The 13,998-nt window shown below is 54.2% G+C and overlaps 6 protein-coding genes across 6 annotated transcripts; 5 read left to right on the forward strand and 1 right to left on the reverse strand.

Moving 5' to 3' along the window:
- Positions 1-212: 212 nt before the first annotated feature.
- Positions 213-4,753, forward strand: CPAR01_04264 (uncharacterized protein; the record flags this gene model as incomplete). Its single annotated transcript, XM_060488545.1, has 6 exons — positions 213-218; positions 409-496; positions 560-698; positions 745-1,023; positions 1,078-1,715; positions 1,773-4,753. 6 exons carry the CDS (start codon positions 213-215, stop codon positions 4,751-4,753), a joined length of 4,131 nt encoding a protein of 1,376 aa, XP_060352751.1.
- Positions 4,754-5,749: 996 nt separating this feature from the next.
- On the forward strand, positions 5,750-6,343 carry CPAR01_04265 (thioredoxin; the record flags this gene model as incomplete). The annotated part of the gene is made up of 3 exons (XM_060488546.1): positions 5,750-5,772; positions 5,882-6,016; positions 6,064-6,343. The coding sequence occupies 3 exons, from the start codon at positions 5,750-5,752 to the stop codon at positions 6,341-6,343; spliced, it is 438 nt and encodes a 145-aa protein (XP_060352752.1).
- A 917-nt stretch (positions 6,344-7,260) lies between these two features.
- On the forward strand, positions 7,261-8,565 carry CPAR01_04266 (FAD dependent oxidoreductase; the record flags this gene model as incomplete). Its single annotated transcript, XM_060488547.1, has 4 exons — positions 7,261-7,286; positions 7,336-7,473; positions 7,532-7,629; positions 7,697-8,565. The coding sequence occupies 4 exons, from the start codon at positions 7,261-7,263 to the stop codon at positions 8,563-8,565; spliced, it is 1,131 nt and encodes a 376-aa protein (XP_060352753.1).
- A 307-nt stretch (positions 8,566-8,872) lies between these two features.
- Positions 8,873-10,294, forward strand: CPAR01_04267 (uncharacterized protein; the record flags this gene model as incomplete). The annotated part of the gene is made up of 3 exons (XM_060488548.1): positions 8,873-9,023; positions 9,081-9,325; positions 9,401-10,294. 3 exons carry the CDS (start codon positions 8,873-8,875, stop codon positions 10,292-10,294), a joined length of 1,290 nt encoding a protein of 429 aa, XP_060352754.1.
- A 70-nt stretch (positions 10,295-10,364) lies between these two features.
- On the reverse strand, positions 10,365-10,839 carry CPAR01_04268 (translation initiation factor 1A/IF-1; the record flags this gene model as incomplete). The annotated part of the gene is made up of 2 exons (XM_060488549.1): positions 10,365-10,464; positions 10,535-10,839. 2 exons carry the CDS (start codon positions 10,837-10,839, stop codon positions 10,365-10,367), a joined length of 405 nt encoding a protein of 134 aa, XP_060352755.1.
- Positions 10,840-12,236: 1,397 nt separating this feature from the next.
- CPAR01_04269 (major facilitator superfamily transporter) lies at positions 12,237-13,849 on the forward strand (the record flags this gene model as incomplete). Its single annotated transcript, XM_060488550.1, has 2 exons — positions 12,237-12,598; positions 12,733-13,849. The coding sequence occupies 2 exons, from the start codon at positions 12,237-12,239 to the stop codon at positions 13,847-13,849; spliced, it is 1,479 nt and encodes a 492-aa protein (XP_060352756.1).
- Positions 13,850-13,998: the final 149 nt, after the last annotated feature.

Consider the following 13,998-nt stretch of genomic DNA (forward strand, 5'->3'; position numbering starts at 1 on the left):
ATTGACTGATGCGTCTTCTTAACAGGGTAACCTAGGCGCCCGAAATGTCTCGGCGCTTAGCCACCCCCATTGATCTGCCTCTTGACCAACCCCTGTAATCCAATGGCGTACGTCTAACCTGAGATGAGTCTCCACTACAACGTCAAGGCGACATCGTGCAGGCCTCCGATTCACACCCTCTCGACTCGTCTAACGGCCCGCGCCTAGTGCGGATGGTGGTATGATCCGCCTCTTATAGACGAGCGCATACGCTCGTTGGCTTTGAAGCCTCGCCATGATTGGTTTGTCTTTCCCAGAAATGGTCCATCTTCATGCGGTCACGAGGCGTTCAAGTGGCCTTCTTGGGCCCCTCTTAAAAGGGCTTGAAGGTATGTATGACGAGCGCAGTCCCAACCTTTTTAGACGTAGGTGATCATTGTCCTACTCTTGCTGCTCAATCTGTGGTGCAACCGGGCAAAGATGGACAGTGAAAGGCCTGTCCGGCTTCTCTCTTTGGGTAAGTTTTCCAGTTCATGCCAGTTATCTTTATGATTATCAACTAATATACGCGCCATTATAGATGGCGGGGGTATCCGCGGGCTCTCCTCCATCTTGATTCTGAAAGATTTGATGCGTCATGTGAATCAAGATCGTGATCCCAATAGCCAGCTTCAACCTTGGCAAGTCTTCGATCTCATCGGGGGTACAAGTACTGGCGGGTGAGCATAGAGTCTGCACCTATCTAGATGGCTCAGAATCGTGCAGTCTGACGGGTGTTTCCCATAGCATTATTGCTATAATGCTAGGATGTCTTCGCATGACGGTCGACGAATGTGAAGAGGCGTACATTCGTCTTGCAAAAACAATTTTCAAGCCGAAACGATGGAAATACAACGCCTTCAGCCGTGGTGTCGACTTCTTCTCCGCTAGTGAACGCTACGATTCATCCAAGTTGGAAAGTGTTGTCAAAGAAATCATCAAAGCACGGACGGGCAGCGACAAGACACCCCTCAGTAATTTTACTGAGGATGGTTTCGGCAAAGTGTAAGAGGATGCGAGACTCGCACCCGCCGGAAGCTTGAGCTGACAATAAAAAAGATTCGTTACCACGGTTCAGACAGATGACAATGAGCTGCTTTTGCTGCGCTCGTATGAAACGAGGCAAGAACTCGACAAACACTCCAAACAGTTTCAGCTGTGGGAAGCCCTCCGCGCCACATCAGCTGCCACAACGTACTTTAAAGAATACCGTCGTGGCAATGCCGGTTATCTAGACGGAGCGTTGAAAAGCAACAACCCCATTTTCCAAGTCCGTCAAGAAGCTCGAGACCAGTGGCCGGATAGGGAGGCTTTCTTAATCAGTATCGGAACGGGCACCAAGCCGTCGGTTCCTCTCAGGGGGAACCTTATACACCTAGCGAGAACACTGACCAAGCTAGTCACTGAAACCGAGGAAACCTGGAATCGGTTCAGGGGGTCACATAAGGAAATGTTGAAAGACAGTCTCTTATTTCGCTACAGCGTCCCCGAACTTGGAGGCGTGGACCTGGGAAACCACAAGTTGATGGGCATGGTCCGCACGAATACGGAACGCCATCTACGAGAAGCAGCAACAGAGAAATACGTCACAGCATGTGCCAAGAAGATTATAGAAATTGAGTCGGGTGAATATGCAAAACCTCACACGGGGAAGGCTTCGGCACTGCGTTTAGAGGACCTGTCAGACTCCGAGAAGAGTGAGTTCCAAATTCTCCGAACTTGCCTAAAGTAACCTGACACTAAATCAACGACAGATTGCTTGCGGAGTCTCCATGCGACCAGCGGAGACTACGAAAGCCAGAGGATCGGTATTGAGAGGCCTGTCCCAGGGACCTGTCAATGGTTTTTGCGTCACCCAAAATTCGCCGACTGGGTGCAAAGCAAATCGTCCTCTCTTCTCTGGGTAACGGCAAATCCTGGATGCGGCAAATCGGTGCTTGCCAGCTTCCTCGTGGACGCCCTGAGCCAGAACGAAAAACAGTCTATCGTGTGCTCCTTCTTCTTCAAGGCTGGCGTCGACAGTCGCCGAGACTCCCACCAGGCTCTATGCGTCCTGATTCATCAGCTCTTCGTCGCCGCCCCGGAACTGGTCAACGTAGCGATGGAGGGTTATTCTAGCAAGGACAAGTTGTCTTTCACCAAGGATCTTGAAGCGCTCTGGGCGGTGTTTCACACCTCTGCCAGCCGTCTCCACGATCGCAAGATCATCTGCATCGTCGACGCCCTAGATGAGTGCTCTGATGAGTCTAGGAATCGCTTCATCAGCCAGCTCGTCGGGTCGTTCTCAGCCAGCAACTCCGAGAAACCTGCCGGCAACCTGAAGTTCCTTGTGACAAGTCGGCCGTGGCCCAGCATCGAGAGCCGCTTCCGAAACTTGCTTTCAATCCGATTACGAGGAGAGAATGAATCATCGTCGTTGTCCAAAGACGTGGAAAGAGTTGTCGAGCATCGCGTGCGGGAGCTCAAAATGTCATCCGCGCTCTCCGAGGATGCCAGCACAATGGTCATCAAAGCTCTGACCGAAGGGGCAGATCGTACATTCCTGTGGGTTTCACTGGTATTTGATGCCATTGAGCGTCTCCAGTCGCGGAAACTCAGTTCCATTAAAAAATCACTGGGTTCCTTGCCAGGCAATCTTGACCAGCTATACGAAAGCGCCTGGGCAGCCTTTGCTGACCACGAAGCCTCACAAAAGTTACTCGGAATCATCTTAGCAGCCAATCGCCCTCTAAAGCTAGAAGAGGTCAACATCGCTCTCAGTTCAGGGGTGAAAATCACATCTTTAGAAGGTCTGGAGCAAGAGCTCGAGCCGGACGCAGAGTATACAATCAAGCAGTTAGGAGGATTTTTCATCCGAATCATTGACTTCACAGTATTCCTGGTGCACCAAACCGCACGCGAATTTCTGCTTGGCTCTAGAGCAGACGCTGCGAGAAAGAAGGGGAAGGCAAGGATCAACCTGGCCTTGGCCGAGTCTGACTTGGGCGGAAGTTGTGTCAGACTCCTCGCGCTCCATGGACTCCCGATGAGACCCAGCTTACCTATGAGCGAAGTGGAACGACTCGAGTCCAATAAAGCATTCATGGCCGATTTACCTTCATGGATAAGAGGCTTTTACGAGTACGCTTCAATGCACTGGGCAGACCACCTGGGAGGCAACTCGTTGCCCAAGTCCCAGTCCAGCATTGGTACAATCGTGAAAACGATTTGCGATTCTTCGAAGCCATTTTTTCGAGGTTGGTGGTATTTTTACGCTGAAAGAGGCTTCTTCCATATTGGCAATCATGCGAGGACTTTGCATGGCTATGTGGGTCGTCATCACGCGCACTACACGACAATGAGGCAAGACTTTGTTGCCACACGAGGGCTGCTTGAGGCGGGTACGTCCAGCGTGGAGCAACGCGACGCAAACGACAACGATGTTTTATACAAGTCATGCGTTGACAGCTACAGGCCCTTGTGTCAGCTTCAATGGATCTTTGATCGATACAATCCCGCAGTACTTCAGGTCCACAAGTCTTTGGCGGCCGCATCTAAGCTGGGACGAATGGAGGTCGTCAACTTCTTGCTTGCAACTGGGATGGAAATCCATCCTGCAGTGCAAGGCCCTCCAACGAGGACTTGGTCCCTCACCCAGTCCGCCATCCACAGCACGCCTGTCCTCAAGTGCCTTCTGGCGCGGGGGTTAAGCGTTCAAAGGGAGGACATCGCGTACGCTGCTCGCCATGGGTACGCTGAAGCGTTGGAGATATTGCTGCTTCACAATGCCGGGGAGAGGGATATCCAGGAAACTCTCAGAGAAGCCTTGGTCCAAGCCACAGAGAAAGGATACCCGCGGTGTCGAGCTGTGGTCTTGAAGTATCTTCCCGACAACGCCGCCAATGAGCTAGATCCATCAGTGGGATTTTTGTTTGCAGCAATGCGTAGCGACGAATCAGCTGTAAAGGAAATACTCGACCAGGGAGGGCAAAACACCAAGGAGGCACTTAGTCATTGCTGCGCCCTGAGTTATATAACCATGGCGAAAATTTTCCTGGATTCGATCGTTCATACTCGAGAGATCCTTGCGGAAGCTTTGTTGGCCTTTTATGATTGCCAAATGGGAACCGACCTGAAGATTTACTACCTCAACATCGTTAAAAAGACAGCGGGCTCTGGGCGCAAGTTGTACGATGGGTTTAGATTCGTATCAAGTTTCAACGGCAGTTTCGAAGAGAACGTTGAACTACTTCTACTATTCTCAGCCAAGGGTGTCCGTTTATCTCGACGCAGGTATGTTGGAGCAGTGGCTTTAGTCATCGCTACGGACGAGAAGTACAGCCTCTGGCTCCTAAGGAGCGCGGAGAAACTTCAGGACGATCCGAATCTCTCAGTCAGGGATTTCCTGCCGATAATGTGCTTCTGGGGAAAGGCCAATCTGATACAGACGGTAATCTCAGGATGGGCGGTAGCTGACATCAATAAGAAAAGTGAGGCAGGCCTAAGTCTTTTGATGATCGCCACTGCATCGGGGGATTTGGCCACGGTGGAGGTACTCCTGGAGAGAGGAGCGGACCCAGACGAACAATGTCGACTGGAAGCAACTAATTCAAGTATGACAGACTGTGAGTTGGAGTTGATTGATCTCCTTTATAGTGTGGCTAAGGGCCTCGGCCGCGAAACCCTCGATGGCTCGCCACGCTCGCTAGCCCGAGACATGGGGTATACTAGCATTGTTGATTTGTTCAGTACGTAGCGATGATAGAAGAGCGTCTTTAGGACAGCTCAAGCTTCAAAGTCGGTCGTGGACGGCCTTGTGCAATTGTTTGCTGCCGTTGTGCCTTTACTAAGGTAAAATGCAGCTTTGTCATGCAGGAGCAGGGCGTGGCGCGGTTAGATCTGCAGCGGGACTCGGTAGTAGGTAGCAAGGATTATTCAGCCTCGGAAGACTGCACCGCTACCGATGCCAATTGGAATTGTCTAGCAGATTTTATTTTGTCAAGAATAAACCGGATGAGGATGGTCACCGAGCAATCAGCGTCCTCTCCAGGATTCAAAGCCCGAGCTGTGCTGAATCAGCAAGGCAATTGTCACACAGAAGTAAGTCGTAAGTAGAAACCCTACCGGTGTTTGAAGGCAATCTGCAAGATGCGTTATGAAATCATCACGACGGGCTGCGACAGCCGAGCTGACTGCCACGCGACGGCCGAGCCGTTTACCTTACGGCAGGGGAAGAAAATGGAAGGGACAGCGACCCGGAGGGGTACCTACAGGTAACAGACCCGAGATAGTACTTGCGATTGTATGGGAACTACTACATGGATACAAGTACATGTGTGTCGGGTGCCCCACGGACGGACGCATCTCGCGTCATCGATCCCTTGTACCCCTGACAAATCAAGAAGGAAATTTACTAGCAGCGTCCATGTCACTACCTACCATGCTGCTGCCGCACCTTACCGGTAACGCACATTCCACACAACTGGGAAGCACCAAATCCGAGCTCTCCTTCCCGTTTCTCTGCTCCCGTCAACTTCTGCTGCATTACACTATCAGACAGTCGCCCATTGCTTGCCCAACCACACGCGTTCCTTCCCCCCTCCGAGGTATATAGTTTGTTTCCTCCCGCGTCACCGCCAAATTGCCCCTCCTTCCATCCCACATGTCTACCAGACTCTTCCGCCCCTTTCAACGCATCGCGACATCTTCACTCTCTTCAACATACCGAAGCTTCCACTCTACATCGCCCAATATGGTTGTCCATAACGTCCGCACGTAAGTTCACCAACTCTTTCATACCATCACGCCAACCGGCACGTTGCATACTGCAAGAACCCCGTCTGCCACAATATTCACCAATGCTAACTCTTTCTCTTTACTCCAGTGCCGAGGAATGGAAGGAGACCCTCAAGGAACACAACGTTGTCGTTCTTGATTGTTTTGCCACCTGGTGCGGTCCTTGCAAGGCTATCGCCCCCCTCGTGGTCAAGTACGTCCTCAACATCTACAACGGTCACAAGTACTAGCAACATGGACCGCTCGCTAATTATCCCACTTTGCCCACAGGCACTCTGAGAACGCGGACTTCAAGGGCATTCGCTTTGTCAAGATTGATGTCGACGAGGTCCCCGACGTGAGCCAAGAACTCGGCATTCGTGCTATGCCTACTTTCATGATTTTCAATACGCAGGAGAAGACTCAGGAAATCGTCGGGGCCAACCCCCCTGCCCTCGAGAAGGCCATTATAGCGCTTGCCGCAACTCCCGAGGCAAAGCAAGCGAAGGCGCAGATTGAGGAGAAGGAAAAGGCTGCCGCCGCAGCTGCCGAGGAGCCGAAGCAGGAGTAAGGAATGGATTCAGTTGCGTCAAGATGCAGGGGCAGTAACAAGAGAGCTACCTCGTGTAGAATTTGTCTATAATTCAAGATACCAGAGCTGGTCGTAGTATTGTCACACCACTAGTTGTTCATTTTTTGGCCCTGGCCACTTGGCCATACTGTCACTGTGCCAACGAGAACCATCCAAGCGAACGTGCAGTAAACCAGGACTCGTACGTGTAACTGCCGTGATGTCGCGGCATAGTGATATGATAATCTTAGGATGGTTACTTCTTTCGAGGACTTTTATATCAAACATGGTTGTGTTACAGTAGAGCTTTTTTTTTCCTTCGAGAATCAACCTCCGACATGGCTGCATCTAGCATTAAACCCCCTGTCGTGTCTCTCTCTTCGAAGCTGGCAGCATGTCGATCTGAAGTCATAAGGATAGCGGACGGGCGGCGGTATTCATCGGCTGTTGGCGGTCGGTTTCCGCTTTATGGCCGGGAGGTGACTTAAAGAAATTTAATAAAAAAAAAAAAACATCATTGGAAAGTTCATGACCGGTGGGCCCCGCGCCGGTTTTCGGCTCGGCGTGGGCGGGGGCACTTGCCCGCGGGAAGGGGCGCCCTGAATCGACAATATAGTGTCAATTGGGAGATAAACATGGCGCGATAGTGTGTCTACCTATGCAGACATAAGTCACCAAAAGGCGTTGGTCGACATGCTTAAAGCTTCGAGTTCACTCTCTTGATCGATCTGAAATCCTTCAAAGCTGAGCATATCTAATTTACCCAATTACGTTCAAAGATAAAGGAGCTTGTAACCAACAATACCTTCACAGAAGTACTAACTTATATATACACCTCTCCGACTCACCGACTTTGCTTGAAAGACAATCAGAGCATCTAGAGTTGATAGCTTGAATCGCGACCCAGACATTTCATAATGACCAACAACATTGTTGTGCTCGGGTAAGCAGACAGCAGACCATCTCAATATCCAATCACTCACCGTGTCCAGCGCTGGTGTCTCAGGCCTGACCGCCGCCCTGCTGCTATCGAAGAGCAAAGGCAACTCCATAACCGTAATCTCCAAGCACATGCCAGGCGACTATGACATCGAGTACACCTCGCCGTGGGCTGGCGCCAACATGCTGCCGTAAGATCACGCACCACCCTCAACGCGAGGGAACATGGAACTAAAGCTAGATTCACAGCATGGCCCTAGAGCTTGACAGCAGATGGGAGCGCAGGACGTGGCCTGAGCTGAACCGTTTGGCCGCCGAGGTCCCCGAGGCCGGCATTCACTTTCAAAGTGTGTATTCATAGCCTTATGCTGCCACCGTGCATAAAACCCCTAGAGTACTGACATTTGTGTCCAGAGAGCCGCGTCTTCAGACGCACGAAGGACATGGAGGCCGGCGGCAACCCCTACGACGCGCTCTACGCCGTCGACCCGTGGTACCGCAACGTCCTCCCGGACTACCGAGAGCTCGCAAAGGACGAGCTGCCGCCCAACGCCTACTCCGGCTCCGAGTTCACCTCGGTCTGTATCAACACGGCGCTCTACCTGCCCTACCTCGTAGGCCAGTGCCGCAAGAACGGCGTCGTCTTCAAGCGCGGCGACGTAGCCCACGTCAACGAGCTGACGGCGCTGCACCACTCGGGCAAACCCGCCGACATCATCGTCAACAGCGCCGGGCTTCTGGCGTGCAAGCTGGGCGGCGTGGAGGACAAAAAGGTCATCCCCGCGCGCGGGCAGGTTGTCGTCGTGCGCAACGAGGTCGAGCCGATGGCCACCATCTCCGGCACGGACGACGGGCCGACAGAGGTGTGCTACATGATGACGCGAGCGGCGGGCGGCGGGACGATCCTGGGCGGGACGTACGACAAGGGCAACTGGGACGCCAACCCGGACCCCAACATTGCGATCCGCATCATGAAGCGGTGCGTCGAGCTGTGTCCCAGCTTGACGGGCGGCAAGGGTATCGAGGCGCTGAGCATCATCCGCCACGGCGTCGGTCTGCGGCCGTACCGCGAGGGCGGGCTCAGGCTCGAGATTGACAAGACGACGTTGGCGGATGGCACGCCGATTGTGCATCATTATGGCCATGCTGGATGGGGATACCAGGGGTCTTATGGCACGGCTGAAGGTGTTGTCGAGTTGGTGAACAAGATCCGGGCCGAGAAGGGGGAGAATCTGGCTACTGAGCCCAAGCTCTTTTCCTGGGACCGACCGAGCAAGTTGTAGATTTTTGCATATTGAGGTTGATTTTGAGTTTTTGAATGGCAGTTGGTCTAAATGAAGCGGAATAAAGAATTGGAAGAAACGATAATAAGCAGTAAGCTGACATTGACATCCGCAAAGCCGTCTGACAATAGTTGCTTCTTGCACCACAGTGTGACCTGCCCCCAAGATGGCAAAGGCGGCACCGTGTAACTTGGACCCTGCAGCCACGAGTGCAACCTCCACCTGCCGTTCGCGACAGCTTTCAGAAGCTCCCCTGTGCATCACCAAGCTTTCCGAACCTGCGCAATTCAGCCCGTGAAGCCTCACCATGGCCGAACCAGCGCCCCCGGTTTACGTGCAAGCGTCTCGCTTTGTGCTGGATGTTGCCAATGGCCGTCATGCACTCTCCAAAGCCATACCACCCGTCCTTCTTGCGCTGGATGCCGTCCTCTGTGGACTCATCATCTGGAAGATCCCCTGTGAGCAGCGAACAACTCCAGAAAGAAAGTGACAGAGTACTGATTGTGGCACTGTAGATACCGAAATTGACTGGGTAGCCTACATGGAACAGGTCTCCCAATATGTATCGGGCGAACGCGACTATACCAAGATCAAAGGCGGCACCGGACCTCTCGTATACCCTGCCGCCCACGTGTACACATACACGGGCCTATACTACCTCACCGACGAGGGCAGGGACATCTTCCTGGCCCAGCAGCTGTTTGCAATCCTATACCTGGCGACTCTTGCCGTTGTAATGGCCTGCTACTGGCAAGCAAAGGTACGCCATCTGCTTCTGCTCCAGAACTACGGGTAGCTAGACAATTGAATGCTGACGATTCTCTCCCGCCACCAGGTCCCGCCCTACATCTTCCCGCTCCTGATCCTCTCGAAGCGCCTCCACAGCGTCTTTGTTCTGCGCTGCTTCAACGACTGCTTCGCGACCCTCTTCCTCTGGCTCGCAATCTTCTTCTTCCAGAAGCGACTATGGACACCGGGCGCGATCCTATACAGCTGGGGCTTGGGAATAAAAATGTCACTGCTACTCGTCCTCCCCGCAGTGGGAATCGTGCTCTTCCTCGGACGCGGCTTCGGTGGAAGTCTTCGCGCGGCATGGCTCATGGCACAGGTGCAAATCGTCATTGGGATTCCCTTTGTCTCGAACAACGCCAAGGGGTACCTCGGTCGTGCATTTGAGCTGTCACGGCAATTCTTCTTCAAGTGGACGGTCAATTGGCGCTTCGTGGGCGAGGAGACCTTCCTCAGCAAGCCCTTTTCGATTGCACTACTAGGACTGCACGCGACAGCCCTGCTCGTCTTCGCCTTGACGCGGTGGCTCAACCCCACGCAGAGACCCTTGTCGTCCCTCCTCCCGGCTATGCTGCGGGGCAAGTCCCCCTTCTCGGCGCTGGAGGAGGCCCAGGTGGCCAGCCGGGTGACGCCGCGCTACATCCTAACCACGATCCTCTCGGCCAACGTCATGGGCCTCCTCTTTGCCAGGTCTCTCCATTACCAGTTCTACGCCTATCTAGCCTGGTCGACTCCGTACCTCCTCTGGCGCAGCGGTCTCCCCTTTTACGTGGTGTATATCCTCTGGGCGGCGCAGGAGTGGGCGTGGAACGTCTACCCCAGCACGGACTTGAGTTCGGAGGTTGTCGTTGGCGTGATGGCGGTCACCGTGGCGGCTACGTGGCTCGGCACGGCGGATGAAGGTGCGCCGGCCGAAAAGCCGGAGTCGAAGAAGCGGTGATGCGGTGGCAGTAGTGGTGGTGCTTGAACAGGGGCAATCATTCAAGTCATGTAAAAAGTCGCATTTCGCATCAGTAGTCGTCCTCGGAATCAGATGGCGGCATCTTGCCCACATTGGACTCTTCTTCGTCGCTGTCTTCGTACGTGTTGGTCTTGACAAACTCCTTGGGCCTGGCATTTCGTCAGTCAGCAGCCGAAGTGAAGACGCACGTACATCTGCAAATAGTGTGGAAAAGCTCACCAGTAAGCTTGCTTGCGCCAGGCCTTCTCGTCGCGAACGACGTTGATGATTTCGCCCATGACACGCCCGTCGTTCTCCTCGTATCTCTCGGCCAAGACGAAGCCGCCGCGCTTGATCCATATCGTGTTGCGGAAACGTTGGGCGAGCTCGAGGATAAAGTCCTTCTTGTTGGGCAGCTCGCAGGCATAGAGGTTGTTGCCCTCGGCCTTGACGACGCGCACGATGGCCTGGTTCTTTTCCAACGTTGCCGGAGGAGTCAGAGTGTCTTCAGCCGCCTGAAGGGCGGAGCGCTTTGGTTTGCCCATTGGGTTTATGGCTGGCTGGCACGATGTTCGAGATTGAGCAAGATGATGGGATCAGGGAACTTTTTTTTGTTTTTTTTTCCTGGTGTTGAGAAGCAATGGTGGGGTAATTTTTCCGTCTAGGGATTGTTTTTTTTGGAGGATGGAGGCGGGGTGATGTTTACTTTGTGGAGTACGTACTCCGGGCACTTGAAAGCTCAGGTTCTTCCTCTCAAGAGCCATTAAGAAGAATTAAGTCAATGCAACCACCAGACTTGGAAACAAACTGAAACATCCAACTAGACGATGCTAAGTCATTGAGACCTAAGAAAATGTAATCAATGTATTTGGTATTACTCCAGGCATCTGAAGGGCTACGGGGTATAGGCATGGCAAAACACCGGCATCTTCAACCGGCGCAAACGAACCGAGCTTCTGCCGGCGGAGCTTCTCCGCGCCCCGGGGACTGGAACACCGACCACCTGGCCGCGCTAATTTGCGTTTTCCCACGCGGTCTCGGGTCCGCCATCCGCGATCAGTCGAGACTAGAATCTGGAAACCATTTTCCTTCCCTCCCCAACCTTCCATACCTAGTGCTCACCTTGCTCTAGCTACTGACGCTGATCAATCATTGCTCGTGACACTACAGCTCGCTCATGATCCGGACTCAATGTTTCCAAGTGGATAGAGAACAGTCGTCGTCACCAATAAGTCTTGCATTCGTATCGCTGCAGCAGCCCGTCTGCTTTCACACCGTCTCGAATCCATCCCCAATCGCAATCGGTCCGTCCCCCACACGTCTGCGTTTCCAACCGGGGATATTAATCGAATGCCATCAAGGAGGCTAGACCAACTCCAGCTCGCCGGCCAGAGTACACAGGCTGCAAGTCCACAAGACCGGGACCCCATCTTCTTCCCTCTCATGAGCCTTGCAAGTTTTTTTTACCCCGTCTTGTTCTTTTCAAAGTCAGGTGGGGACTATCTGAACCCTGCATATGCTTCTTGTTCATAGGCTTGAGATAATAAACCCCTCCGACCCGCAAGGTGAAAGGGTCAGGGAGGCTCGCACACCTTACACGCCATGACGCTCTTGGAAAGTTGAACAGTTCTGTCAAGGATCCACGGTGGCTGCTACTATCGTGAGATTTTCCATTACTGTACACTTTTGCTACCTCCTCAGGTGGCCCGTTAGCCTTTTAACCGGATTACCTGCCGTATTTGTAAAAGCTTTCACTACCTGACTGAGCTACCTTGGTGACTCACTTATTTTCCTAGCTCCTGCCACAGATACTTGAACCTTTACACCCTTCCACATTGTCAACTTTCCACTCTCACTCCCCTCAACCAAGGTCTTGGCCAGCGTGTTCCCGCCAGAACCCTGAATCCAATATCGACAAGTCCCTCCCTCCTAGATCCCAAACATGGAGGCCTCAATGTTCAAGACCCTCGTCGAGGTTGAATCCCGCGACCTAGACGCCCACCCTCCCCTCCTCCCCGCCGCCCCCGCCAAGGCCGTCCCGCGAACCTACCCGGGCGCACCACACCACCGTGACGGGTCCTCCATTGAGCTCGCCCGCATCGACACCACCACAGCCAACTACAACAACAAGAGCAGGGCCGGGACACCGCGGGGCAGCGCCGGTCCTTCCCGGGCACAATCGCCGTCCCGGACACCCGGCTCCGGAAGCGATATCGAGATGAGCCGGCCCTCGACGCCGACGGCCTTTGACGTCCTGCAGAGCATCACAGACCCGCACATGAACCGTTACCGCATGGCCGCGTCGTGCCTCATGAATTTTGGCAACGGGCTCAACGACAGCGCGCCGGGTGCCTTGATCCCCTACATGGAGAAGTGAGTTCCCCATACCTAAGCACGCCCAGCGAGTCCGTGAGAACGACAGACTAACACCAAACCAGACACTACGACATTGGCTACGCAATCGTGTCCCTAATCTTCATAGGCAACGCCTTCGGCTTCATCTTCGGCGCAGTCTTCCTCGAATCCCTACGCCTCAAGCTCGGCCGCGCCCGCCTCCTCGCCCTCGCCCAATCCATCATCACAATCGCCTACGCGCCCATCCTCGCCCAGGCCCCCTTCCCCGTCGTCGTCGTCTCCTTCTTCCTCATCGGCTTCGGCATGTCCATCACCCTCGCCGTCAACAACGTCTTCTGCGGCTCCCTCCGCAACGCCACCACCGCCCTGGGTTTCATGCACGGCGCCTACGGGGCCGGCGGCACCGTCGGACCTTTGATTGCTACCGCGCTCGTCACGGCTGCGAAGGCGCGCTGGAGCACGTATTACTTTATCCCCCTCGGCCTCGCCATCTTCAACGGCGTGTTCTCGACCTACACGTTCTGGCACTACGAGCGGGACCTCCCCGCCGGCGGCGCCCAACCTACGCCCGCCGCCGAGGCCGCAGCAGCAGCAGCGAACTCGTCCTCCTCACAGCTTCTCAGCATGTTCACCGCCCTCAAAATTCGCATCGTCCTCCTGGGCGCCCTCTTCGTCTTCGCCTACCAGGGCGCCGAGGTCTCCATCTCGGGCTGGGTCATCTCCTTCCTCATCGCGACGCGCAACGGCAACCCGGAGTCCGTGGGCTACGTCACGGCCGGCTTCTGGGCGGGCATCACCATCGGCCGGCTCTGCCTCTCGCACCCGGCCCACCGCGTCGGCGAGAAGCTGTTCGTGTTCCTCGCCACCGTCGGCGCGGCGGTCTTCCAGCTGCTCGTGTGGCTGGTGCCCAACGTCGTCGGCCCCGCCGTGTCGGTCGCGATTGTCGGATTGTTGCTGGGGCCGATTTACCCGTGTGCAGCGGCCGTGTTTATGAGAGGGATGACGAGGACGGAGAGGGTGAATGGGATGGGGGTGATTAGTGCGTTTGGAAGCTCCGGGGGTGCTGTGGCGCCGTTTACCACGGGTATGGTTGCGCAGGCTGCTGGGCCTTGGGTGTTGCATCCGATTGCGATTGGGTTGTTTGCTTTGATGATGGCTTCGTGGTATGGTGTGCCGCATGACAGGAAGAGGAGCGTATGAGTGCTTCACAGAAGTCGTGGTAAATGGGGTAGATCCCAACGACCAAACACTAAGAGTGTCTGGCCATATACCACCAATTATATGGCTGGGATGGTAGGAAAGATCCCAGGCTTCCAAGTACTTTGGAAATTGGTTTCAATGATAGACTG

The sequence above is a fragment of the Colletotrichum paranaense genome (genome assembly GCF_030867605.1).
Source record: "Colletotrichum paranaense strain IMI 384185 chromosome Unknown Scaffold_3.1, whole genome shotgun sequence".
In the NCBI taxonomy this organism is placed as follows: Eukaryota; Fungi; Ascomycota; class Sordariomycetes; order Glomerellales; family Glomerellaceae; genus Colletotrichum; species Colletotrichum paranaense.